This window comes from Desmodus rotundus, chromosome 5 (genome assembly GCF_022682495.2).
Source record: "Desmodus rotundus isolate HL8 chromosome 5, HLdesRot8A.1, whole genome shotgun sequence".
Lineage (NCBI taxonomy): Eukaryota > Metazoa > Chordata > Mammalia > Chiroptera > Phyllostomidae > Desmodus > Desmodus rotundus.
The window spans coordinates 64,713,524-64,739,219 of record NC_071391.1 but is presented as its reverse complement, the minus strand read 5'-3'; the positions used below and the strand labels follow the sequence as shown (position 1 = coordinate 64,739,219).

Genomic DNA, 25,696 nt, shown 5'->3' with positions numbered 1-25,696 from the left:
AAGTGACAACATCAAACTATATGAGGTCTGTCCACAAAGTATCCAGCCATGTAATATGAAAAATAGAGACATTTACTGAAGAAGATACAAGATACAAGAACCATTGTACATAGGACAATGATGCCTCAATCCTCTTCAAAGTAGGCACCTTGGGACCTCACACAGTTCTCTCAGTCTCTATCAGCTACTCCATCATTTTTTCCTGAATCTCATTGATGGTCTGAAATCTCTTCCCTTTCAAAGATGATCTTAGTTTTGGGAAAAGTCAGAAGTCACAGGGTGCCAAATCTGGACTGTAGGGGGTTTGAGTCACCTGGCGATTTGATGTTTTGCCAAAAAACTCTGCACATGACAGTGATGCATGAGGAAGTTCATTGTCTCCTGATGAAGCTGCCAATCACCAGTTGCCCATAGCTCCAGCCTTCTGAATCATCTGAATAGTTTCCACAGAGAAATGTTAAAGCTTAATACGAAATTTGATGCAGATATGTTGCTTTACTCACTCAGTCATTTTGAATGTGATGGCCACACAGTACATATGCTCACTCAACAGTATCTACCGCCTCCACTGACCAGTATAGGAAAGTTGTCATTGTTCATGCATGCGCAATCCAGTCCACTCTCTTTGGTTGCCAGTTTACATCGAATGTAACCATTCTTGTTATATTAACAATGACTGGACTTTTTCTGGATAGACCTTGTATATCTAGTCGCAGTGATTGAGGTGGATTCGAATGTGAAGAAAGTGAAGTTGATTGGTTTAGGGCAGAGGTGTCCAACCCGCAGCCTGCAGGCCCCATGTGGCCCAGGATGGCTATGAATGTGGCCCAACACAAAATCGTAAATTTACTTACAACCTTTTTTTGCTCATCAGTTTTCATTAGTTTTTGCGTGTTTAGTGTGTGACCCAAGACAATTAATTCTTCCTTCCAGTGTGGCCCAGACATGCCAAAAGGTTGGACACCCTTGGTTTAGGGGATATTATAATCATCCATGTGAGCTCTAAGGGGACCCTGAATGACCACAGATATAAGTACAAATAACTTAAAAAGGAAGGAGATGATACCAACAGAAAATGGACAGGCAGGATGAAAAAGACACGGCATGGTATTGAGTCTTATAGATTGGGAAGGATTGTAAATAGCTAGTCTGCAGTTTAGATTTAGTTCCTTTTATTATCACTTGGCAGATTTTTGCCTGGTGTGGAAATAAAGACCAACCAAATGAAAACAAGCAACAGTAATTTATTCAGAGCTTACTATACTAAGGGAGTCAGCGATCATCACTTGTATTTTGGCAGAGACTCAAGAGCAGGCAGAGGAGTGGGAAACTTTATATTGGAAAAGGGGGAAGGCTTCTTGTGTATTCTGACAGGTGCTGTTAGCAAGGGGAAGCTGTAGGTGAGATAACTGGAAATGGGGCACTCTATGCTATTTATTGGTTAGGGGCTCATACTTGATTGTTTTTATTGATCCTCTGGTGGAAACGGGCAAAAATTAGAGATGCTGTCAGCTATTAATCAAGTCTTGGCCATTGTGGACTAAGTGTCAGAGAAGTTATTGTTTAGCTTCCTGGTTTGTCACTAGAGATAGCAGTCAGGCCTCCTACATATCTGACTTATAACAAGTTGGCTTCCTGGGTTGTTTATTATGGATAAGAAGATTGTTTATCTGAGCAGGTTGCTGCAAGTCTGGGGTCAAAATTCTATTTTTATATAGTCTGGCCACTGTTCATTTGTGTATTCAGTCTCTCACTAGAAAACTTTTCTCTATTCCAAGGCTATGCACCTCTGTAATAAGGAAAATTTGAGGGTATTTACAGTTGGCTGAATCACCTGTTCTTTTGATACCCATATATTCTTTACTTAAATTCTAGAATTCATAAATGCTTTATTCTGGGGGTTAGGTCAAATGCCTGTGACTAGTAATGCTCATTGCCCTGACAGATCTGCGGTAATGGTCTTAAGCACTGCTTTGCCATGGTTCCCACCCTCATCTCTTGAGTATGATTTGTTAATGTTGAAACATCTTTCAGATGGGTCGCATTATGTAAGACTCACAGAATAAAATTTTGTGTTGTAATAATAGCTAAAATTACGGTCGCATATATACTAAGGCTGAGCTAACTCACACAAACCCACAGAGCTGGTGTTGGTTGCCAGCTTACTCTCCATTAAAACTATACCATGAGAAGAATGAGATCAGGGTTCTGACATTTCATTCTGAACTTTCATTATTTTATATAGTTTTAGGTAATTAATGGCTTTGAAACTTCCCCAAGTACATAACGTGGTCAGGCAGATATATATTCAAGCGGAGTTCCAGTGGCACAATTGGTTAGCGCGTGGTACTTATACAGATATATATTCAAAGCTTTCCTCTAAGAAAGGAGAAAACCACTGTATACTGATCACCTAGTATATGTCAAACATGTTATATATATTATGTCTAATCTTTAAATCCCCATTGCAAGATAAAGATCAGTCTCCTCATTTCACAGATGAAAAAATGGAAGTGCAGGAAAGTTAAAACGTTTGAGTATACTCACACAGTGAGTAGCAGAGATTATGTACACATTAAGTCATCAAAACCAACCCTATTAGAATATTATAGAATTGTACCCCTGAAACCTATATAATTTTCTTAACCAATGTAACCACAACAACTTCAACTTAAAAAAGAAAAGAAAAGAGTTTGCAGTGTTTGCAAACAAACTCAATCCCTGCCTCTCATCTGTTTATAAATCCCCCTTAGCCGACTTAACACTTCACACAAATTTTCTGTCTCAAATGTTCATGTTCTTGAAAACTGAATCTTGGCTATGTCTCTTAACCAAGTATGTGATTGTTAGTTTTCCATTTGGAGGGCTCTTCTCATCAGTTTCTGACCTCTGACTTCTCTCTCCCTTTCATGTTCATTCCTGCCCATCATCCATTTCTCATGGCGCCTGTGTGTGACCCAGTTAGGACACATGTCTATGAGCAGTTACTATGTGTCACTAAGATTCAAAAATCCACAAACCCTCCTTATTCACCAAGGCTGGTCAATGTTCCAATTCTAAGAGAAAATCAGGAAAATCCTGCTGGCCACGAATTCTTAAGTGCTTGTCAAAAATTACAAAGCTGAGGTTCTGAGCATAAGCACAGTTCAGTACCTTCGTGGCTCAGGACCCATTTCACAATTCTTGTTTCTTTCTAAAGTCATATTTTATTCAATTACTAGTTGGGAACATGGTGTTCTAGTCATGAATCTAGAGCATAAGTGGAGAAGCTTCTCCTCAAACCTCACTTAGATTCATATTTCCCTTAAGATATTTGCCAACTTGATTTCTTAAAAACAAAACAAAACAAAAAACCCCAACCAAAAAACCCAGCACATAATAGAAGTAGAATTTTTGTTGTTGATAATTTAAAATCATTTTAACTTACCCTGAATAATTTAGCCAAACGCTGTCTAATCATGCTCCTTGTTAACGACTGCTAGCGGAAAGAATTGAAGTGACGTGGCAGAGAGAGTACAAGTTTGAGGATAAGCAGTCCTCAGTTTGACTCTTAGTCTGCACGGACTAGTCCCCTGACACCAAACCGCTTCTTTTCTCTGTGCCCTTTCTTCTTCATTCTGAAAGGAGTAATAAACCTGTCTATCCTATGAGCTTGATATGTATAACAAAGATATACATATATATATAATGTTAAGCACACAATAAACATTACTATGTATAACAATTTATATCTAGAATGATGGTAAAATGTAGGTGACTGTATTTCCAATTTTGGATGGTTTTTAGTAGTTGGGATAAGGGAAATATAGAGAAATGGAAGAGGAACCACATGGGCTCTCTACTTTTCCCACAGGTCAAAGAAGTTATTGGCATATGAACATACCTGTTAGGGAGAAGAGCAACAAAACAGGAATTCTGCGTCAAGGGGAAGTTGAGATGGAAAGAAAGAAGTTTCAGTTGAGTAGTTACTAAGTGTCAGGCGCTTCACCTATGTTAATTCCCAGAACAAACCTAAGATGCAGGTATTAATTTCTTTGATACAAAAAGGTCAACTAACTTGTCTGAGAAAATAACTTATAAATATCATGGACTTTGTACAACCAGTCTCTACACACAACTCTGCCTTCCAAAATATTTGTAACAGGTCAAGCAAGAGACAAACCATAACTTTACTTCCCACATGATAGTCGATAACTTATAGTCTTAATAAAACCCACTTTTTGTTGCTTTCCTGGGCTTGTAGGAGATCATGGAAATCTTCAAGTCTTCCCCAGTACCCCTACACACATGCGTGTACCCCCCGACTCCCCCACACAATCACAGTGAGCTGAAGCTAGATTAAGAGTGAATGAGTGGCTAACAAAGAACAAATGGTAACAAAAAGGAAATTCCCCAAGTTCAAATGCTTATAGCAGAAGGAGCTTGAGGATCCTAAATCATAAACAATCTGCGAGGTGGAGAATCTGCATCTAAGGCCCCTGTCACAAATCATATAGAGACTAAAGTAGTTTTAGATGAAAAAATCCCCTGCTTCCTAATAGAAACAGTAACCAATATTCTTAACGGAAAAGCATGCCCTCCTCAGACCCTCTATGCTGCTGCAAATTAAAATTTTTAAAAACTGAGCTCACGAAGTTCACCTAATAGTACACAAGAAAACAAACTCCAGCAACGAAAGTCAACAGAAAGAGCAAATAACAAATTAGATCCACATGGTCTTTGGATATTTAAATGATCAAATCCAGACTATATAATAACAAAGAATTTAAAGTATAAAGGAATATAAGATGGAATCACAAAAATGAGCAAGCAGCAAGAAACTAAGAATGACCAGTCAGATATGAAAATGAATTAAACAAAAATTTGCATTTTTAGCTCCAGTTTTATTTGCTAGTTTTTTATGCCCATGTTTTCCATTAAATCATTGAAAATATTTATAACTGGTTTTAATCCCCTTTTTCTTCTAATTTCATCATCTCTGTCATTTCTGCATCTGTTTCTATTGGTTAATTGTTTTCCGTATTATGGGTCACATTTTCTTCTTTGCATGTTCAGTAAATTTATATTGGATCCTAGACCTTGTAAGTATTATATTATTAGGTGTTTACATTTTAATTTTTTTAGAAGGTGTTTAATTTAGTTTTGGCAGGCGGTTAAATACTTTGGATATCACATTGATCTTTTCAGAGTTTTATTTTAAGCTTTTTCAGGGTGGGTCTTAGTGTAGTAGCCTTTACTCCAGGGCTAATTTAGCCCTTTATTAAGGGACCTTTACTAATTACCCCAAGTGTTTAATGATGGATACTGTAAAGTATGATGAATGATGAATGCTGTAAAGACTATTACTTATGCTCTTCCTGGGGTATCCCATTAACATCTAAGTTGTTACCTTGCATCTGTCTACTGAAGAATCCAATATTTAAGTTTCTGGGCTTTGATTCCATTCCTTTACCACCTGAAAGTCTCAAGGCCCCTTCATACTCGGGGTCGGGGTGAGAGGGTTAGGCAAAATAGGTAAAGGGGATTAAGGGACACACTTCCAGTTATAAAATAAATAAGTCAGAGGGATATAACAAACAATATAGAGAATATAGTCAATAATATTGTAGTAAGTTTGTATGGTGACTGAAAGTAACTGGCCTAATTGTGGTAATTCACTATGTTGTACACCTGACACTAATATAACATTGCAAGTTAAACGTACTTCAATAAAAAGGCTTCCCAGACTCAACAAACTCAATTATATTGTTTCCATCAGGTATACTGTCACCTTCCAATAACCTGCCCTTCCTTCTCTATTCCACTATTGAAGGTTATTTGCAAACCAGATCCTTAAATATCATCCTAAATTATTCCTTTTCAGTCACACCTCACGTGCAAAGCAAAAATCAAACTCTATTAATTCTCCCTTCTAGCCGTCATAATATCTTTACTATAATGTCACCTCTGTCATCCCCATGACTATAACTCAGGTTTCAGCATTTCTTGCATGGAGTAGTGCAACGATATAATAGATGTTCTTCTCTGTACCTAGCCTTAATTTCTTCTGTTCTATCTTCCATAGCTCCATCAAAAATATCTTGTAATATACAATTTGGTCATTTCTCCCTATCTTAAATCCCTTTAATAAAGCCATATCACTTATGAGATAAAAGTAGAACTCATGGCAGTAAAGGTCCTTCATGATTTGGTGTTTTATCTCTTGCCATTCTTTCCTTAATATGTTAGGCTCCAAATTTTATAAAAAACTACTCTTTGTATATAATGGGTCTTTGATAGGCTTCTACTTCTGCCTGGAATAGGTTTACCCAAATTTTCTTTCTTGTTTTTCTTTATTTGTTGATAGCTCTGTACATTTTTATATTTATTTGTTTTTAAATATATTTTATTGATTATGCTATTATAGTTGTCCCATTTCCCCCTCCCCTTTATTCCCCTCCACCCTGCACACCCCCTCCCACCCGCATTCTCCCCCTTTAGTTCATGGGTCGTACATACAACTTCTTTGGCTTCTACATTTCCTATACTATTCTTAAACTCCTCCTGTCTATTTTGTGCCTACCATTTATGGTACTTGTTCTCTGTACCTTCTCCCCCTCCCCCTCCCATTCCTCCACCGATAACCCTCTATGTGATCTCCATTACTGTGATTCTGTTCCTGTTCTAGTTGTTTGCTTAGTTTGTTTTTGTTTTCTTTTTTTAGGTTCAGTTTCTCATAGCTGTGAGTTTGTTGTCATTTTACTGTTCATATTTTTTATCTTCTTTTTCTTAGATAAGTCCTTTTAACATCTCATATAAGAAGGGCTTTGTGATGATGAACTCCTTTAACTTGACCTTATCTGGAAAGCACTTTATCTGCCCTTCCATTCTAAATGATAGCTTTGCTAGATAGAGTAATCTTGGATGTAGGTCCTTGCCTTTAATGACTTCAAATACTTATTTCCAGCCCCTTCTTTCCCGCAAGAATTCTTTTGAGAAATCAGATGGTAGTCTAATGGGAACTCCTTTGTAGGTAACTCTCTCCTTTTCACTTTCTGTTGTTAAGATTCTCTCCTTATCTTTCATCTTGGGTAATGTAATTATGATGTGTGTTGGTGTGTGCTTCCTTGGGTCCAAGTTCTTTGGGACTCTCTGAGCTTCCTGGACTTCCTGGAAGTCTATTTCATTTGCCAGATCAGGGCAGTTCTCTTTCATTATTTTTTCAAATAAGTTTTCCATTTCTTGCTCTTCCTCTTCTCCTTCTGGCACCCCTATGATTTGAATGTTGGAACATATGAAGTTTTCCCTGAGGTTCCTAAGCCTCTCCTCATTTTTTTGAATTCTTGTTTCTTTATTTTATTCTGGTTGAATATTTATTTCTTCTTTCTGGTCTAAACCATTGATTTGAGTCCCAGTTTCCTTTCCTTCATGTTGGTTCCCTGTACATTTTCCTTTATTTCACTTTTCATAGCCTTCACTTTTTTCTTTATTTTGCAACCATACTAGCCATTTCTGTGAGCCTCCTGATTACCAGTGTTTTGAGCTATGCGTTTGATAAGTTGGCTATCTCTTTATCAGTTAATTGTATTTTTTCTGGAGCTTTGATCGGGTCTTTCATTTGAGCCAATTTTTTTTTTTTTTTAATCTCTGAGCAGCTATTAAGGAGCAGAGCCTTAGGTATTTGTCAGGGTGGGGCAACCCACTTGGCTGTGTAGTGGCGCTGTATGTGGAGGAGGGGTCTGAAAGGGAACAATGACACTTGCTCAGCTCTCAGTCAGCTTTCAGTTACTTCTTCTGCGACCCACAAGCAAATTGGGCCCTTCTGGTGCTGATTCCTGGGTGGGTGGTTTTGTGTACATTCTAGGACCCTGTGCATCTCTCCAGTGAACTTTCCTTTGAGGCTGGGAGTTTCTCCTGCCTCCTCAACCCCCCACAGATTTTTTCAGGCAGAGGTTTTGAGGCTTTATTTCCCTGCACTGGAACCCTGAGTTGCACAGTCTGTCTGGCTCCCCAGTTGTCCTTCCTGGTTTATCTGCATGCAAAGGTGGGACTGCCTGCTCTGCCAGCTGATGCCTAGCCCGACACACCAGCCACCGCCTTGCCCTCCCTGGTCCTCCAAGTGCCACCTTGCTGCAAGTTCTCTCCACCCCGGCTGCCTGTCTCCGCTCTTCCTACTGGTCAGGATGAATGTTTCTTCTTTAAGTCTTTGGTTGTTGGACTTTCACACAGTTCAATTTTCTGGCAGCTCTGGTTCATTTTTGTTTTTAAATTTGTTGTTGTCCTTTTTCTGGTTGTGTGAGGAGACAATGTATATCTACGTATGCTTCCCTCTTGGCCAGAAGTCCAATTTTCCAAATAACAAATCTCTCTTATATTTTAACACATATCTCAAATATTGTTTTCCACACTAAGTATTCTGTGGTTCCTGAATCCTACAGAGATTGACTCACTCTTGTATCTTGTACACACTTCTATTAGTCTACCTGCCTACTTCACTACATAATCACTTGTTGTTTATGTGTCTGTATTTTTATGTTTTTACCATATTTTGTGCCTTTGAAGGCAGAGACTGTCTTAGTCATCTTTTCACCTGTTATGCCAGTCATGGGATCTAGAATCTGGCAGATTCTCAATAAACATTTTTGAGTGAATGTGTGAGGTAAAAAAAGTGAACCTTGGAAATTATATGTCACCTAGATTTGGCATATATTTTCCTTATTCTTGAACAGGGGCAATGTCTGTCAGTACATTATTAGAAGGTAGGGAGGTAGACAGGATCAGGAAGTTTAGACTCTAGTTGTGTGAGGCTTGAGAAGTTGACCACTAGTACATGTTCTTCTGCCCCTGGTATTCTAAAAGCTGGGTAGGCCTGTGTTCTCCCCTATTGTATAGTTTCAAATAAGTTACACTTTTCAAAAAAATTGAAAATGACTTTCATAAAATATAAAACAAACGTTAAAGATATTATTCAACTCACTAACTAATGAAGGAATTAGTTCACAGAAGGATCTGAATAGATATATATGCAGTAAGAAATGCTAAAATGTACATTCTAATGTTAAAAATGCATTAATATCTTATAGGCCAATAAAATGTAATGTTCAAGGTTGTCTCTTCTACCAGAAGGTAATCAGTTGTATCTCCCATAGATAACATTTCTTTGATTTTTTAATAATTTAAAATTTTCTTCACTAGAGTCAACATATTATATTAATTTCAGATGTATAACATAGCGATTAGACATTTGTCTAACTTACAAAGTGATCACTCAATAAATCTAGTACTCCTCTGACACCATACATTATTCCCTATGCTGTACTTTATATCCCATGACTATTCTGTAACTCCCTTCTGGCAACCATCAAAATATTCTCTATCTGCTTGTTCTCTGTTCTTGTTTTTTTATAGATTCCACATATAAGTTATATCATCTGGCATTTGTCTTTCTCTGTTTGATTTATTTCACTTAGCATAATACCCTCTAGATCCATGTTGTTTTAGATAGCAAGATTTCATTCTTTTTTATATAGTTGAGTCATACTTTGTTGTATATATGTATCACTTCTTTATCAATTCATCTATTCATGAACACTTAAGGGTAAATAATCCTGCAATGAACATATGGGTACATATATCTTTACGATTTAGTGTTTTGGGTTTCTTCAGATAAATACCCATAAGTGAAACTTCTGGGTTCTACTTTGTCTCTTGTTATAGCTTTTGTTTTAAAGTCTATTTTGATATAAGTATTGCTATCACAGCTTTTTTTGTGTGTTTGTTTCCATTTTTATGAAATATCTTTTTCCATCCCTTTACTTTCAGTGTGTGTGTCTTTTAATCTAAAGTTAGTCTCTTCTGAACACATATAGAAGGGTCTTGTTTATTTATCCATTCAGCCACCATATGTGTTGTGACTGGAGCACTTAATCCATTTGCATTTAAGTAATTATTGATAGAAATGTATTTATTGTTATTAGGTCCTTGCTTTTCATCACTGAATATTTGGTACCAATCCCTTCTGACCTACAAAGTTTCTGTTGAGAAATTAGCTGACAGTTTTATGGGAGCTCCCCTGTAGGTAACTAACTGCTTTTCTCTTATGCTTTTAAGATTCTCTCTTTGTCTCTAACCTTTGGAATTTTAATTATGATGTGTCTTGGTGTTGGCTTCTTTGGGTGTGGGACTCTCTGTATTTCTTGGACTTGTATGTCTAGTTCCTTCACCATGTTATAAAAGTTTTCTATCATTATTTTTGCAAATAGGTTTTCAATTTCTTGCTTTCTCTCTTGTCCTTGCAGCACCCCCATGATGTAAAATGTTGGTATGCTTGAAGTTGTCCTACAGGCTTCTTAAACTATCCTCAATTTTTGTTTTGGATTTTCTTTATTTTTGCTTTTCTGAGTGACTGTTTTATGCTTCCTACTTTCCCAAATAGTTAATTTAATCTTCTGATTCATCTACACTACTGTTGATTCTCTGTAATGTATTCTTCATTTCTTTTAGTGTATTCTTCATTTCTAACTGGTTCTTTTTAATGTTTTCTAGCTCCAATTTTATGTTTCCATAAAATTGAGAGAAACCAAGGAGAGACCAGGAGAGACCAAGCTGCAAACTGAGGTTGGCTGTCACTTAGTGTCAGCCTGGGACCACTTAACAAGAAGTACAGGACACACAAAGGCCAGATGCTGCTTATTTGGGGGGTTTGAACCTTTGAGAGATTTTAGAAAAGTTTGTAGTGTAAGCTAAGACAAGCTTTTTGTATGGAATAGCCACAGGATATGGCTTGGGTGGGTTTGAAAGTTTGGTGGGATCTCAGAGGATTGTCAGGGCAGGGCAGTGTTAGTGAGGTTGATGGAGACTCAGATATAGTGTTGCCTGCCAGCTTTGTCAGGGGAGGGTTCAGCAAAGGAACGATGATTTCTGCCAGCACTTCTGTCTGGGAGAAAGCTACCTCTCCAGCCCTTACCCTGAATCTGTACAATTCAGTTCCTCCCCATATGTCCCTGTTGCACCTCTTGAGCTGCTGCCCCAACACTGGAGCTCACATTGAGTGAATCCAAGTAAGTACATGCTTGGGCCCTTTAAGAGAGGGAACCATCTGTCTTACTCAGCAACAATTTTCACAGCCAGAAGTTATGAGGACATCTCTTTCCAGTACTGGAACCCTGGGATATGGCTCTACTGTGGGCCAGAGCCTCTTGCTCCTCAGGGAAGACCCTCAAAGCTAAGCTATCCCTCTGGATTTTTAACCTCCGCAGATGGATATTAGACCAGGCTGTTCTGCATCTCAACCCCTCCTACCAGATGTGGCTTCTTCTTTATATCCTTAGTTATAGGACTTCTGTTCAGCTAGATTTCAGGCAGTTCTCAGTAGTGGTTGTTGTGAAGTTTACTTGTAATTCTGATGTGGTTGTTGCAAGTTCAGAGTACTGCGTTTACCTACACCACCATCTTGACTGGAAGAAAGATAACATTTATTTGCGTTGCTATAGAAAATGCCATTTGCTTTATTGTTGATTTTCTAATATTCATATCTTTACAGAGTTATATAATAGACTGGCTGATGAATAGTCAAAAGTGCGAGATAGGGTATTGGCAAAAGAGCTGCAGTCTTCCCTGGCTGGTACGGCTCAGTGGATTGAGTGCAGGTCTGTGAACCAAAGGGTCACTGGTTCTATTCCCAGTCAGGGCACATGTCTGAGTTGCAGGCCAGGTCTCTGATGGGGGGTGCATGAGAGGCAACCACACACTGATGTTTCTTTCCATCCCTTTCCCTCTCCCTTCCCCTCTGCCTAAAAATAAATAAATAAAATATTTAAGAATATATTAAAAGAGGTGCAATCTATACAAACAAACAGGAATTGTCAACAAGGAAGTAAGACCACCCCACACTGGATTTATGACTTAAAACTGACAGAGACCAGCTTTATCCAACATGAGGACTAATTTTACCTAACATAACCCTTAGCCTTATACACTTATAATATGTTAGCATGCTAACCAACACACCCCTCACAGACATGGTCAGAATCACGAAGCCCAAATAAGGACACAGAATGGCTGAGGGAGCTCCTCCAAGCAATGTCTACCTCTTTCCTGGGAAGTTCCTAAATATTCCTTCCCCTTATTGAATACCATCCCCCCTCAATTAAATGAACCCCAGTAAAGGAATCAAATTCTGCTAAAGGGGAGCTGCTCTGTCTGCAGAGTAACCCATTCTCTGTCTTACTGCTTCACTAATAAACTTATGTTGGCTTATGTTTGAAATCTTCCCTGTGGGAAGCCAGGAATCCACAGTTTGTCTGGGACCCTTGGGGCCCCCGACCCCCAGAACACCTGCATCAGGTTCACATTCTCGTGAAATTAGCTACTCTCCAGAAGATCTATCAGACAATGTCCAACATTCCATTGTAAAGATACCTGTAATTTCCAAGTCTCGGACATTTCTTTTCCTGACATTAATAAGATATCACTACTACCTCTTCCATTGCAAAATGGAATTCCTCAGTCTGGACACACAAAAAATTCTTATGACATGTTAAAGACCTTTTGATTGAAAGGTCAAGTAAAAGTACAAATAGCATGGAATGTCAGGAGTTTTTACTTTATTCGATTTTTTTTTTACTTTATAAATTTGAAGGGCAGAATTTTGCAGTGGTTAATAACACAAATTCTGGAATCAAAGCCTGGCTTTGAATTGCAGCTCCAAGGTTATGAGGTGTTGGGCAAATTAATTCACCTCTCAGTGCCTCAGTTCCTCCTTTGAAAAATATGGATGACAGTATTTATCTCATAATTTTAATGATTAGGTGATTATTTACTAATAAATCATCATTAATTATTATTATTATTATTAGTTAAATTTAAGGATTTTTTCTGTGTGTGTGCAAAACTTAGAACAGTATCTGGCATAGATTTAACAGTATAAGGATTTGTTAAAAGATTTTACAATGTAACACAAATGGAGGTAGAAGGAGAAAGTGTTCACTTTTAAATCTTTAAAGGCATTTTTCATGAGCACTCATGAAACTGAGAGGGGTGTACACTGGGCCTTTACTCCAATACAGCCATTGTTCAAGAGGAACTGCTTAGTCCCGAATGACCTAAGGCCAAAGACTTCTCAACCCAGATACCATTAAGTTTTGTTTCCATGCTAAAGAAACTGTGCAAGGAGTTTCTTCTTTTGAAGGAAGTACAGCATTTAGTTTCCTATAGGGTAACAAAATTTCCTCTAAAGATGACTTGACCCTACTCCTTGTAAAGACAACTCTAGGATTATTATACTGAAGGAACACATAATACTTGAGAATGGATCTAAGCTATGAAGGACAGAGAGCTCCATCTCCAACTAGATTCTTTTTGATCCTCATATTTTCCTGATCTCGGTTCATTCTACTAGCCAAAAACAATCATCTGAGCCAAAATGAACTTGATCTTTTCCTGGACCTTGAGTACATCAATCAGCAATGGTCTGAAAATCAATTGAAAACTCTAAGCATTCCATAAATCTGTAAGACATTAGAGGAAGTTTTTATATGTGTACAATCCAGAAGATAAGGAGAATGTGTTCAAGGTAGGAGAAAATTGATAAAAGGAAGGCCAAGCTACCAGCGTGATGTTCTTGCAATATATCATTAATCACTTTTTTCTACAATAAATTTATGACATGGGTACCACTAATATTTTCTCCTAAATTTAAGGAACGTTAGATTTAATCTCTTGCCAAGGTCACATAGCAATTACTGGCCCATATTGTGAGATTTGATCTGCAATGGAAATTTTGCCAAAATGGGAAGTTCCTCTTTCATCCCTTCTTCTCTTCAGGTTTGTGGTCATACACTATAGGTCATCCTGGAGCTGTATGCAGTCTGGTGAAGTTTTCTGGACTTGAGACTAAATATTCAAGTGGCTTTAAACAAGTAGCCAAAGCAAATACAACTTTCTTTTTTTCCCAGTTGCCATATTTCTATTCACCCTTTAGTATAATCACAGAGACTAGTTTTATTTAGGGGTAGGTCGAGGATTATTTTCAAATACACTTTCCATTTTTCAAGAAAAATTCTTAGAAACCAAATACTTTCTTTAAATGTTTTTATTGAACAACATAAATATGTATACTTTATGTGAAATGTTAGAAAAGTCAACATTGTCAACAGAATAATATTACATTATCAACATAATTATATAATTTAATTATATCTTACATTATTGTCATTTTTAAGATCTAGGTATATTCTATTTTTACTCCAATTAAAATGATACCCTTGTGGAAACATTTAATGGTCAAAGAAACAAATCATTTCTTAATTTTGGTTAAGCCAGAGAAATAATTATAATCTCTCGGTATAAGGATGTTAGGGACCAAGATATGCTCTTGTCCACTGAAGTTGTCTATTTTCAAACTTAATTGCAGAGTCAAGTAAAAATTGACAATGAGGATTTTTAAATTATAAAATCTTATGTGTTCTGTATAATCATTTACCAATATGATCATTTATCTATGTCCTACAGATTTTATCTTATTTTATGATATATGTCATGATTTAATAGTACACTGGGCATATAACAAGTATACAATAAATACTTATTAAACTGAAGTGAATTGACAAACACCTGTAATTATACCATTATTCCTAACAATGAAAGTCAATGTTGCTTCCCTGCCGTCTGGTGACACGATTGAGCAGGACATTATATTCAAGTACGTTAGATCCTTGGTAAAAATGGTAGTGTCCTAAAAAAAAAATGAATAGTTTAACTCTGCTTGTATTTCTTTGAAAAAAGATAACATAGATTTGTGTTTTTATAGATTATCTAGATTAGACAAGGTCTGACTCGAGTATATGAATGTTGGGTCCCTTGGCCCCAAGATATCTGCCTGTTTCCAATCATTTCAGTATGAAATATCTTCATTAATTTTATTGAGAAGGTTGTTAACATGAAAATGGGTTTTGAAAAGTTATACTCCAGGTGGAGAACTCAGTTGAACTCTGGTAGATCACACAGAATCCTTGATGGAGGAAATGAAAAGAACATAGGGATGGAAAGAAAAAACAAACTTGGCCCAGTCAACAATTTTGCTGAGGATCACTTTGCTTAAAGACATTCACAAACACAAACTCAAACAAACTCAAGCTTCTCTCACCTCACCCACAACCCCAGACCATGAGAACCCATAAAGTGTAAAAGGAGCTAAAAGGAAAGTAAAGAATGCAGGTACAAAAAAAGTATGAATGACAGTGTTTTAAAGGGGGATTTCAAGTATCTTCACAGTTCTCTAATCTACTTACTGTTATAATAGAACACGGCATCAATTTCAGGCTTAATTCCTTGAAAGTATGTGGCAATCAATTTGGGATAACCAGGGTCCATGAATTGTGTCTTCTCGTTGTACCTGAATAAATAAATACATAAATACATAAATAAAAATAATCAGCAGGAACTCCATCAGAAATAGATCTCATGACATAAACTTGACATTTCATGACAGGAACAACAAAATCCACCTATTCCTCTCCTGAAAGGCTCGTACTAAAAAGGGTTTAAACTACAATGATATGACACCCAAGGACCTAAACAGTTCACTGATTTGTTTCAAGTCCCACTAGGACTCTAATCCAAGGCCTCCTGACTTCTAGTCAAGCACTTTCCTCACCCTTCCACTACGCTTCCACCAGTGCCCAGTACTGCTTTATAGAGCCTGGTTGTCTAAATTCCTGTCAGTAAAGACCTTGCAGGGTCAGCCATCCCTCAGGGGATAGTCTCCTCTCTTTGTTTTCTTGAGTCCAATGGTAATGGAAGGGAATCTGAAACTCTGTAGAGCCTCTAAACTGGCTGTAAAGACCAGGTCCCACGCATCTCTACCACTATTGTCCAATGTGTTTCCACTGTGATTAATACCATGACATTTTATTTAAAGTGTTCTTTTTAAAACACATTGGGTGTTATCTAGTAGATCAGAATCCGAAAGTCCAGAGAAGGAAACTTAGAGTGACAATAACTATCCCAGTCCTACAGTCTCTTGATCCCTTTCCCAGGAAGGTCAAGGATATTTGGGAATTTGCATAGCAAATCATCTTCTGGAAAAGTCGCGTTCCTTGTCTGTTTCACAAACCTTAGAGGTCAAATTACTAACCATTAAAGCTCACCTCCAATACTGATGATCCACAAAGAAGAAGGTCTTATGGAGATGTGGGTTAAAAACAGCTGCATCGATTTTTTTCACAAAGTCAGGAAAGCCCAAGGAATGTATACTCTTGGGATAGCCTGGCTGTGGTTTTAAATTGCTGATTAACCAGTACTTATCATCTGTAAAAGCAAAGAAAAAAAGGTACATTGCAATCCTACAGAAAGAGTAATAGAAATATGTACTGACTCACTACAAACCTCATTCTTTCCCCACAGTTCCAAAATGTATTGTTCCTTGTTCTTAAACACGGCCCACCACCTATGGTTCTGTATTTTTTCCCACAAGTATCATAATCTATATTTTACAAATTTTCCTGAAAGTTTTATGTATTATCTAAGTATTTGATCTCTTTTAGATAATAGTTCAGAGTACAATTAATACAACTCGGAGTGCTTTTTGGCCTTTATTTATGAAAAGTAGTGGTTCCTTAATTTATTCTCTTCCTTGAAGTAGACTAAATAACAAAACTAAAAATTGGAATTACCTTTAAAAAGAAAAACTTTTTTTCTAGCTCTGATTTCATAAGCAGCTTGAATACCAGATGGTAAGGTTGGCCATAAAGAAGAAATTAGGCTAACATTGCTCTTCCGACTCTCAGGAAGCTTCGACCAGAAGAACCTGATGTGTAAAACATTAAATATGTGTTTAAAATAGTTGTAGATTCAGGAATCATGAAAGGTGAGTGGAAGGACCTGTGAAATGATTTAATGTTTCTTCCCACTATCTTCATATGCTGTTCCATGGATGTCTGAGTAGGAATACCACAAGAAAAGGATGCTAATGAATTCTTTGATGATCTGTAGATTATTAGCAGGCAATGGTATTAACAGGCAAACTGTTATAGGGAAATAACCTCGATCTTGGAATAAAGGGATCTAAGTTGTAGTCTGGTCCCAAAATCCATTCGTTAGTTTTGTAATCTAAGGGAAGTCACTTATCCTCAAGTGTCTCAGTTTTTGAGTTCCAAATATGAAGGATATTTGTCCTCTCTTCCAAATACTAATCTTCTCTACTGCCACACACCACCAATATCTGCTTCAGTCTGTGTTGTAAGACAGAAACCATAAATCATCCTGGAATTCCCTTCCCTGTAATCAAGAATCAAATCCTTTAAATAGGTGCTCTATCACAGCTTTGGCTCCAGACACTATTTTTATCCTTGATTAAAATTGTCTGGCTGCTCTGTTTCCTGTCTTATCTTTCCCCAACCAGATTTCTACTGAAAACCCATTATTTAATGCCAGTTTTCCAGTTAAGACATAAATATAATCATAACACTGTCTTGCTTCAAAATCTTCAAGATCTCTCCACTACCTACAGAACCAAGTCCAAGTCCCTACTCATAATTTTCATCTACTTGATTTTCCATTATTCTCCAACAATGACAACAACAACAAAAGCCACTTTAGGACAGAACCTTTGCACTTGGTCAGGTATAAAAACAATCCTACCTGTCTTTAAAGAAAAAGATTTTATTTTCCACTGTAGTGATAGCGTCAAATCTCATATTAGGATCACAGGCACCTGGTTCTATGCTGTTAGGGTTTGATGAGGGTTTGTCCTTTTCTGGACCTCCTGAAAAAAAAGCATTTCAAGAAGTATTAGGAAAAAACATGCACTTTAGGTCATATGAGGAAGAATCCTACCCTTTGCAACAGTGTGGATGGAACTGGAGAGCATTGTGCTAAGTGAAATAAGCCAGGCAGTGAAAGACAAATACCATATGATCTCACATTTAAGTGGAACCTAATTAACAAAACAAATAAGCAAGCAAAATAGAACCAGAGACATGGAAATAAAGAACAAACTGACGGTGACCAGAGGGGAGGGAGGAGGGAGATAATGGGGGGAAGAAGGGAAAGGGTCACTTCAAGGAAAGTGTATAAAGGACCCATGGACAAAGACAACAGGGTGGGGGGGATTGAACATTGGGGGTGGGAGTGAGGAGAATGGGAGAGAGTGAAATGGGGGGAAAATGGGGACAACTGTAATAGAACAAGGAATTAAAAACATTTAATTTTCTTGAAAAATGCATAGAAAGCAATTTATGATTTTTTAACATTGACAGAAACCATAAAGATTTTTTCCCCCATGTAGCTGCAACATCATTGAGGAAAAAAATCTATTCACTCTGGTTTTTTTGTTCCAGTTAAATTATTTCTCTGTGTGCCTTCTCTAATAGATGATGTTACATTGCATAGAAATAACAGATTTGAAACCAGAAGGCTTAGTTCTGCCTCTGGCTCTGGCATTAACATAGTAGGTATCTGGTGCTCATCTATAAAAATGAATATAATATCTGTGCTATCTACCTCATAGAATTTGCATAGGGTTCAAAAGCAAATATAGATATTAAGGTTTTATCCAAATGCAGATATCTTAAAACTATTCATTCATAAGAGTGAATATGTTTATAAGGCAAAATGGTAAATAAATTCAACTTACCATAGAGAAACTGAATGCCACGTATATCATCAGGAGACAGATGAAATGTGTTGAGATTAACATAACTCACAGTGGGGAACATTATGGCCTTTGGATTATTGGAATGGCCAAGACCCAAGGAATGGCCAAACTCATGAACAGCAATTAGGAACAAGTTGGCGCCTAAGAGGAAACCAACCAAAAAGGGAAAAGAGCAATGAAATATAATGGCATTTAGAAGACAATAACACATTTTAAATCTGACACAATGAAAAAAGAAACATTTGGGAATCCTTCACTTGTTTCCCCTCCTTGCACAAGGTTTTCCAACCTTGGACTATTAACACTACAGGCCAGATAATTGTTTGTTATAGATGATTAGAAATCTCTGGTTTACCATTAAATAAGTAGAAAATCCTTCTTCAGTTTTTACAACCAAAATGTTTCCCCACATTGTCTAATGTCCCCTTGGGAGCAGAATGGCCTTTGGTTAAGGACCACCACACTATCACACAAATGAAATATATTATGTTGTGAAAATTTCTAGAATAACTCATAGCTGTGTTCAATAGTTCTCATTTCCTCTAAATCATTCCCACTTCATTCTGCTTTCAGTTTTGATTAATCTTGAGTGGATATATTAAAAAGTCTCTCATATCCATTCCTTACTAAACCCAAATAAAAGGTCATATTAATTGCCAGGTACTATGAGTCACTGACAAATACACCACATTATGTCTAATCCTTATACAACTGATAGGAAGCCACCATATACTCTATTTAAGATGAGGACACAGCATCAGCAAGATTAATTGACCAAATTAAGAGCTGACCCAAGAACCTAAGATTCAAACCCAAATTTCTTGGCTCTAAATCTCATCCTTTTTCTACACATGATTCTAAATGAACTAAGAGACTATGCTTATAAATTAGGCACATGTACACTGCCAAATTATAGTCATTCCTGTCCATTTATTCTTTATGCCCTAGAGGATGCACGTTTGTAGGTAAGAAAGAGGGGTGTGTCCTTTCTGTCAAGTTTCTCAAATCCAAGAAGACTTGATTGTTAGTTATTAACTCCCTTACTGTTAGTTTTTAATCTGTGTTCTAGTCCAATACATTTATTTTTGTCTTTCTTTTTCTCTGGCAAAACTGAATCTCAGAACTGTCTTGCCCAGGGTCACATTCCACCTAGCCTCAGAGCCTGGACTTGAAATACTCGCCAGCACTCAAGTGTGAACATAGAATCTACACCTCTCTCTTGGGGATGTCTAGGAACATTTCTTGTAACACAAGGGTTTAGTGATAACTCAGAAATGCTTTAGCTTCTCTCAGATAATGAAAAAGAAACATAGACTTTGTCATTCTTTCCACTCTGCATGATACAAGGAAGAGTAAACAAAGCCTTTTCTATTTTGGCCTAGACCTAAATTTATCTTATTTCCAGTTCATATAATACTTTGGATAAAAAACCAGCACTGGTCTTTATCTTAAAATAATGAATTTCTGTTTGTGTTCTGTGTGTTGCTAGTTTGTTAGCTCTTCAAACTAGCACACAAACTGGCAGGACTGGGTCCTTTTCATCTCTATAGCCAAATACCCACATCGCATCAGCTAAACTATAATAGAAACTTAATAACTATTGAGCTAATTGTTTATTCATTTAATGTGTCAAAAATTATGTTGATAATGAGCACTTGAAGTTAGAATTTTTATAAATAATTTAACTTTTTGAAAATATATAATCAAGGCAATTAAAAATAAGCAACATGGACAGGTAGAAAGTACACATTGGACCAAGATAAGAACTAGAAAATGCATGTTCTGACCCCAGCTTTTCCACAAACTAGCCATTAACTTTCTGTTGGCCTCAATATCCTCTAACTGTAAAAAACTATATTAAATGATTTTTTCTAGGGCCCTTTAGAATTCCAAAATATTCTAGCTAACTAGCACAAGTCTCCCACATCAGATGAAATTATTATAAAACTCAAATTCCCTTGTATAAAATTTAGACAAATTTAACATGTCTAGCTGAGAATTTTCAGCTCAGTAAAAACCTAATCCTACATCATTTGTCTTTTGACAATGTAAAACTGCTTTTATCACTCAAGAATTCTATAAGTTTTAGACCATGTGTCAGACTAAAACAACTAGTCTTTCTGATCTATAAAATATTGCCATCTAATGTCAATAATTATCACCCAGAGAAAGGGCGATGCTGAATAAAACTCATTCTTGATGACTTTCCATTTACTTTCCACATAAGTTAGTCATATAATCTAGGATTTCCAATGGAGAGATTAAGAAGGCTTCTGATTTGATAGTTTGAATTTTCCAATGGAAAGTGATTCCTCCAAACAGAGACTAATTTTCCCTATCTTCCAACTCTTTGATAGGAATGGTGACTTACAGCCCCTCAGTAAATACATACAAGGTATTATTCAATGATCAGTTGGGCGTTCTGAAATTTTTGTCCCAGAACAAGTGACTGCATGGCCATATAACATTGTGTATCTCTACGAGGATCTCTAAATTCTCTCTAGCATCATCTTTCTGTGTCACTATAAACCTAAGAAACTATCACCATATAATGGATCATGAAGATGACCACACTAGTTCAGGATTGTTAGCATACACAAAATTAGCATCTGTGTTGTCTTGAGTTTATGGGTTGCATTGGCAAAACTGATCACTTAACAACTCTTACTTTTATACACTGTAGTTCTTAAGGTGCTTGAGTTTATGCTAACCAACTAGCTCATCCTCAGATTCTAAGAACTGATCTTTAAGATAGATCCTATATCCGCAATTTATAGAGTATAATTGGGACAAAGTGTTACTTTTTATTTAGTGTCTAGATTATAATCAGAACACTTTTTTTTTATCCTATAATTCTTTCTCAGATGGTAGCCTTTCAAAATGATTTAACAAAATGATGCAATTTAGAATTTGTTGGGGGGGGGGGGTTGTGCGTTTTTGTTTGTCTGTTTATTTGTTTGCCTACCTCTGTAGTTTTTAGTCCAGAATTCAGCCTCATCAAAATGTGCATCTCCTCCAATACCAGGTCCAGGTCCATAAGCATGAGCTGCAACTCCACCTCTGCCATCAAAAGGACTGAAGTCTCCATGAGCTTGTTAAAAAGAGAAGAAAATCAGTTCTTCTATATATGCTATAGGTCATGCCAAATGATACAGATGAAGTAAGTCCAAGTTCTGTACCTCCATATACAAAACGTATCATAATGTCAGCCTCGCCTGCGTTGACCCTTCTGAATTTCAGTGGGGTCACATTACTCCATACTTGAAAAGCTTTCTGGATGATATAGTCAACATCCTCACGCTTCATGTCAGGAGTGTAATTATTGATTCTTTATCAGTCAAAAGAAAAAATAGAAAAATATATGGAAACCATGTGTTAATTTTGTCTTATTGTGATATTTCATTTCTCCTAGCAGCATTAGAGAATGAATCATTTCATAAATTAATTGTCCCGATAAAAAGAAAAAGAACATACTTTTTATACTACAGAGACATTTTCCCTTGGACAGCTTCCTCCTTAAACAGAATCTAATTTGATTCATTCTTATTTATGATTTATAGGTCACCATTATGAGAGATTTACATTCATAGAAGCTTAAGACTTTTGCCCCTGCTCCAAGACTTCTGCATTTATTCATCTTGACTATTCTATAAAACTTTCTCCTGTGTCTTATTTACTGTAGATTTAACTTCATTATCCTTTCATTCGCAGCCTTATTAGTCTGGTCTGGACTAGCAAGTCAAACAATCCCTGGATGAACAATCCCCTCCTTCCAGAGATAACGAACTTTAGCAAAAGGGTAGTGTTAATAGTTGAGGAAGGCTTCTTATCTGCTACCAGATTTAAGACTATCTCTAAATGGTTCAGGTTGCTAGAAGTCAGACCTATGAGAAAATAGAAAAATACATGGCTATGATGTCACCTGTAAGTGATAACACGTTTCTTCCACACTGGCCTCCCTGGCATTGTCTTAAACTCCTGAGCGTTAGACACTCCACACCGAGGTCTGTGTGTCATGTCCAGCGTCGATTTGTCCAGTTGCCCAGTCATATTTAACCCCAGGAACTGCTGCATTTCCTGAATTTTTTTCTCCATGAAGTTTGTATTGACTTTCATTTTTGCCTTTGGAGTTATCTCCAGGTTTAAGTTATAAAACTGTGTCGAGAAATCATGGAAAAAATACATGTAGTATTACATTATTATACATCTAAAGGTTTCTATTGGAGCCCTGCATATATGACTCAAATTCACACTGATGATTTTGAACCAGGTATCATACAATTATAATAAAAAAATTAAAAATATTCTGTGCCGTCAAAGATGTGTCATAAAGTGTTAGTAAGATTGATTTCTGGAAGCCCAGTGAAAACACCTTTATGTCTTTACCTCTTCAAACTAGTTTCTACTTTTTAGAACTTATTTATGTATCTAGCACATCATGGCATTTAGTAAGCCTCAAAATCTTTATTGTCAGATGCATAAATTATTAATTTAAGTTGAGAGAAAAATTCCTTGCTTAAAAATAGAAAGCCTTCAATACAATGGACAACTATGACAAATTCAAAGTTGCAACAGTCTTAGAAAATGGGAAATCATCTGAACTCATATAAAAAAATTGAAAAGTTATATTTTAAAAACTGCTCATAATAAAATATCTGAGATAGTGAAAGTAAAGAATATTCTTCAATTATAATGGCAGACTTAACTGGCTAAATCAATTAAGACATTGTTCAAATCTCAGATTATTAACCAGCATTAAATGGTTAAGATGAAATACCATAACAGAAGTAGAACACCAATTATTCTGAACTAACTACATGGCCTCAGCTTTTTAGTAGAAGGGACAAATTCGCCCCCAATTTTATAATTTTCCTTTGAAACCAGTACTTCTTTATTACATTCCTTTTTGGCAAAGAAAAATTCAGTGCTAAAATCAAATAGCCTGCTAAACCAGTTTTCAAATGGTACTTCTCAAGAAAAGACTGGTCATGCAATAAATCTTAAGACAGAAATCAACATAGATAAGTACGAAAGCATTAGTACTTACATTAGCAATGTTGTTATTGTGTTCTTCAGAGCTTATCAAAGAAGCAGCTCCAGGAGCAGCAACAGCCTGCAGGACCAATATCAACAGAAAAAACTTCATTCTGAACTTCTCCTGAATGACTTAATGTAAGTCACTCTGTTCCTTTTCAGAACAAGTTCCTTGAATGTCACTCTTTATATAGTCCCTAGGCCAGCCTCTGTGAATATGAAGTCCTTTGAGTGACTCATAGTTGATATCATATTCTTTTGATATGTCTCAAAACCCACAAAAAGCATGACCTTATTCTAGGACCAACAATATGTCAGTCAGCATCTACCCCATGGATGGGTCAGTTAGCAATGAAGTCATCACTCACTCAGACAAGTTACATTTCTTCAAATAAAATCAGCCACTATTTCTACCCACCCTAAAAAATAAGCCATCATACAAGAAATACTGAACACCTAAAATATATAAATACTAAAAAATAAATTTTTAGAAAGTGTAGTACCTGAAATTCCCTGTAATACTTTATTTATGTTCATTATAGGCTTTCATAAGAAAATAAATTTAGAAGATTAGAGAAATAAAATTATTTTGCTAGAATAGAGGAATATTCTCCAAGCTGAATCTAACTCCCTAGAGTACTGTGATGTAGAGATTACACGTTTATCAAAGAAAAGTTTATAACATCATGATGCTTTGGCGTTCATTCTATGAGTTGTATGGGCTTAGGCCCTGTTTCTATAACTTCCGATCTTCAGCCATCTGAGTAGAGGCCCAGTTCCCAATGAGTAGCTGGGTAGAGAGATTCAAGAAGCAAATGTCCCTGGAGGAAATTGTCTGGAGTTGGGAGCACGAAGACCAACACTGCAACTTTGGGAGGTAGAAAAATTTGCCTCTAGAACCTCTCTTCCTTGCTATCAGTTCAGCTTTATTTTCCTGTGACTTAATTGTCCCATTAACATGGAATCTGCCTGTCAGTCAATAGAGAATGTTTGAAGATTGAAAAAAGAAAAAGGACTCATGGACGTGGACAATGCTGTGGTGGTTTCAGGGGTAGAGGATATAAGGAGGATAAATGGTAACAGGGGAAAATACAATAAAAATAATTTTAGAAAAAGCATCAAGGAGTTAACTGCTAAGGTTAGAATCCTGTTGCCATATGAACAGTCTGGGGTGCTGGTAGGGAGAGACAAAATACTGTGTTATGATTCAGTTGTTGCTCTGCCTCATCTTCCAGGCCTGGGAAATGCTGGCTGCTCCCCAGCATTGCCCTGCGGCTGGGGCCCAGGGGACTGAATCCAGTCCCACATACGCAGGAAAGGAGGCCCTCTGCATTGCACCTGGCATCCACCTCCAAATTCTGTTTTTTTCAAACTCTGGGATTTGATCTCTAAAATCTTCAAGTATTTCATTTGAAAAATGAGAATGATAACCTTGGCTTCCCTATGCTTTTGCAATGATTAAATAGGACATTGCATTTTAAATACCAGCCCGTACTACACGTGCTCACTACTATTCATTCCCTTCCCCTTGGCCTGAAAGGAGAACATCATGCGTCTGCAGTCTGCAAACAGGTGTGGCTGTAGGACTCAGGGTAAAAAAGTTCACATAGAAGAATTATAAGGTGATCTTTTCAAATACTGGATTTAACTCAAGCATCATAAGAGGAACATGCCATTAGCTAGAAAGCAGAAAAAATGGGATTTATTAGAAACTATGGGCAGACTGGCTCTCCACCAGCAGGGTGTTGCTCAATGAGAGCAGGGTCTGTCTGTGTTGTCCCCACTGTATTCCTGGCACCTAAAACTACCCTGATGTTAGCAAGTGCTCAATAAATGTGTGAGTGAATCCAGTTGGAGAACAGGGCCTAAATGATACCAGTAGTAAACTTCCTTTGTGGGAGCAGTTACTACATAGAGGGATGTGTTCCCAAACTTCACTGAAAGCACACAGGAACTGGTCTTATTCATAGCAGGAAGGAATCTGGTTTTTGGAAGGCATTCAGGAAGTCTGGAAAGTATAGGATATAA

General features: G+C 37.0%; 1 protein-coding gene across 1 annotated transcript; it reads right to left on the bottom strand.

Moving 5' to 3' along the window:
• Positions 1-14,195: 14,195 nt before the first annotated feature.
• Positions 14,196-23,815, bottom strand: MMP12 (matrix metallopeptidase 12). Its single transcript, XM_024574608.3, has 10 exons — positions 23,682-23,815; positions 22,557-22,789; positions 21,814-21,962; positions 21,600-21,725; positions 18,614-18,775; positions 17,620-17,743; positions 16,653-16,786; positions 16,128-16,287; positions 15,270-15,373; positions 14,196-14,713 (listed from the first exon to the last, which is right to left on the bottom strand). The coding sequence occupies exons 1-10, from the start codon at positions 23,778-23,780 to the stop codon at positions 14,613-14,615; spliced, it is 1,392 nt and encodes a 463-aa protein (XP_024430376.2). The 5' UTR covers positions 23,781-23,815; the 3' UTR covers positions 14,196-14,612.
• Positions 23,816-25,696: the final 1,881 nt, after the last annotated feature.

Bases quoted from the DNA above. Each gene is read 5' to 3' on its own strand.
- MMP12 (XM_024574608.3), bottom strand. From the start codon at position 23,780: ATGAAGTTTTTTCTGTTGATATTGGTCCTGCAGGCTGTTGCTGCTCCT. The intron at 22,790-23,681 runs GTAAGTACTAAT...TTCTCGACACAG, and splicing joins ACAATAACAACATTGCTAAT to TTTTATAACTTAAACCTGGA. The intron at 16,288-16,652 runs GTAATTCCAATT...TTGCTTTTACAG, and splicing joins AAAAGTTTTTCTTTTTAAAG to ATGATAAGTACTGGTTAATC.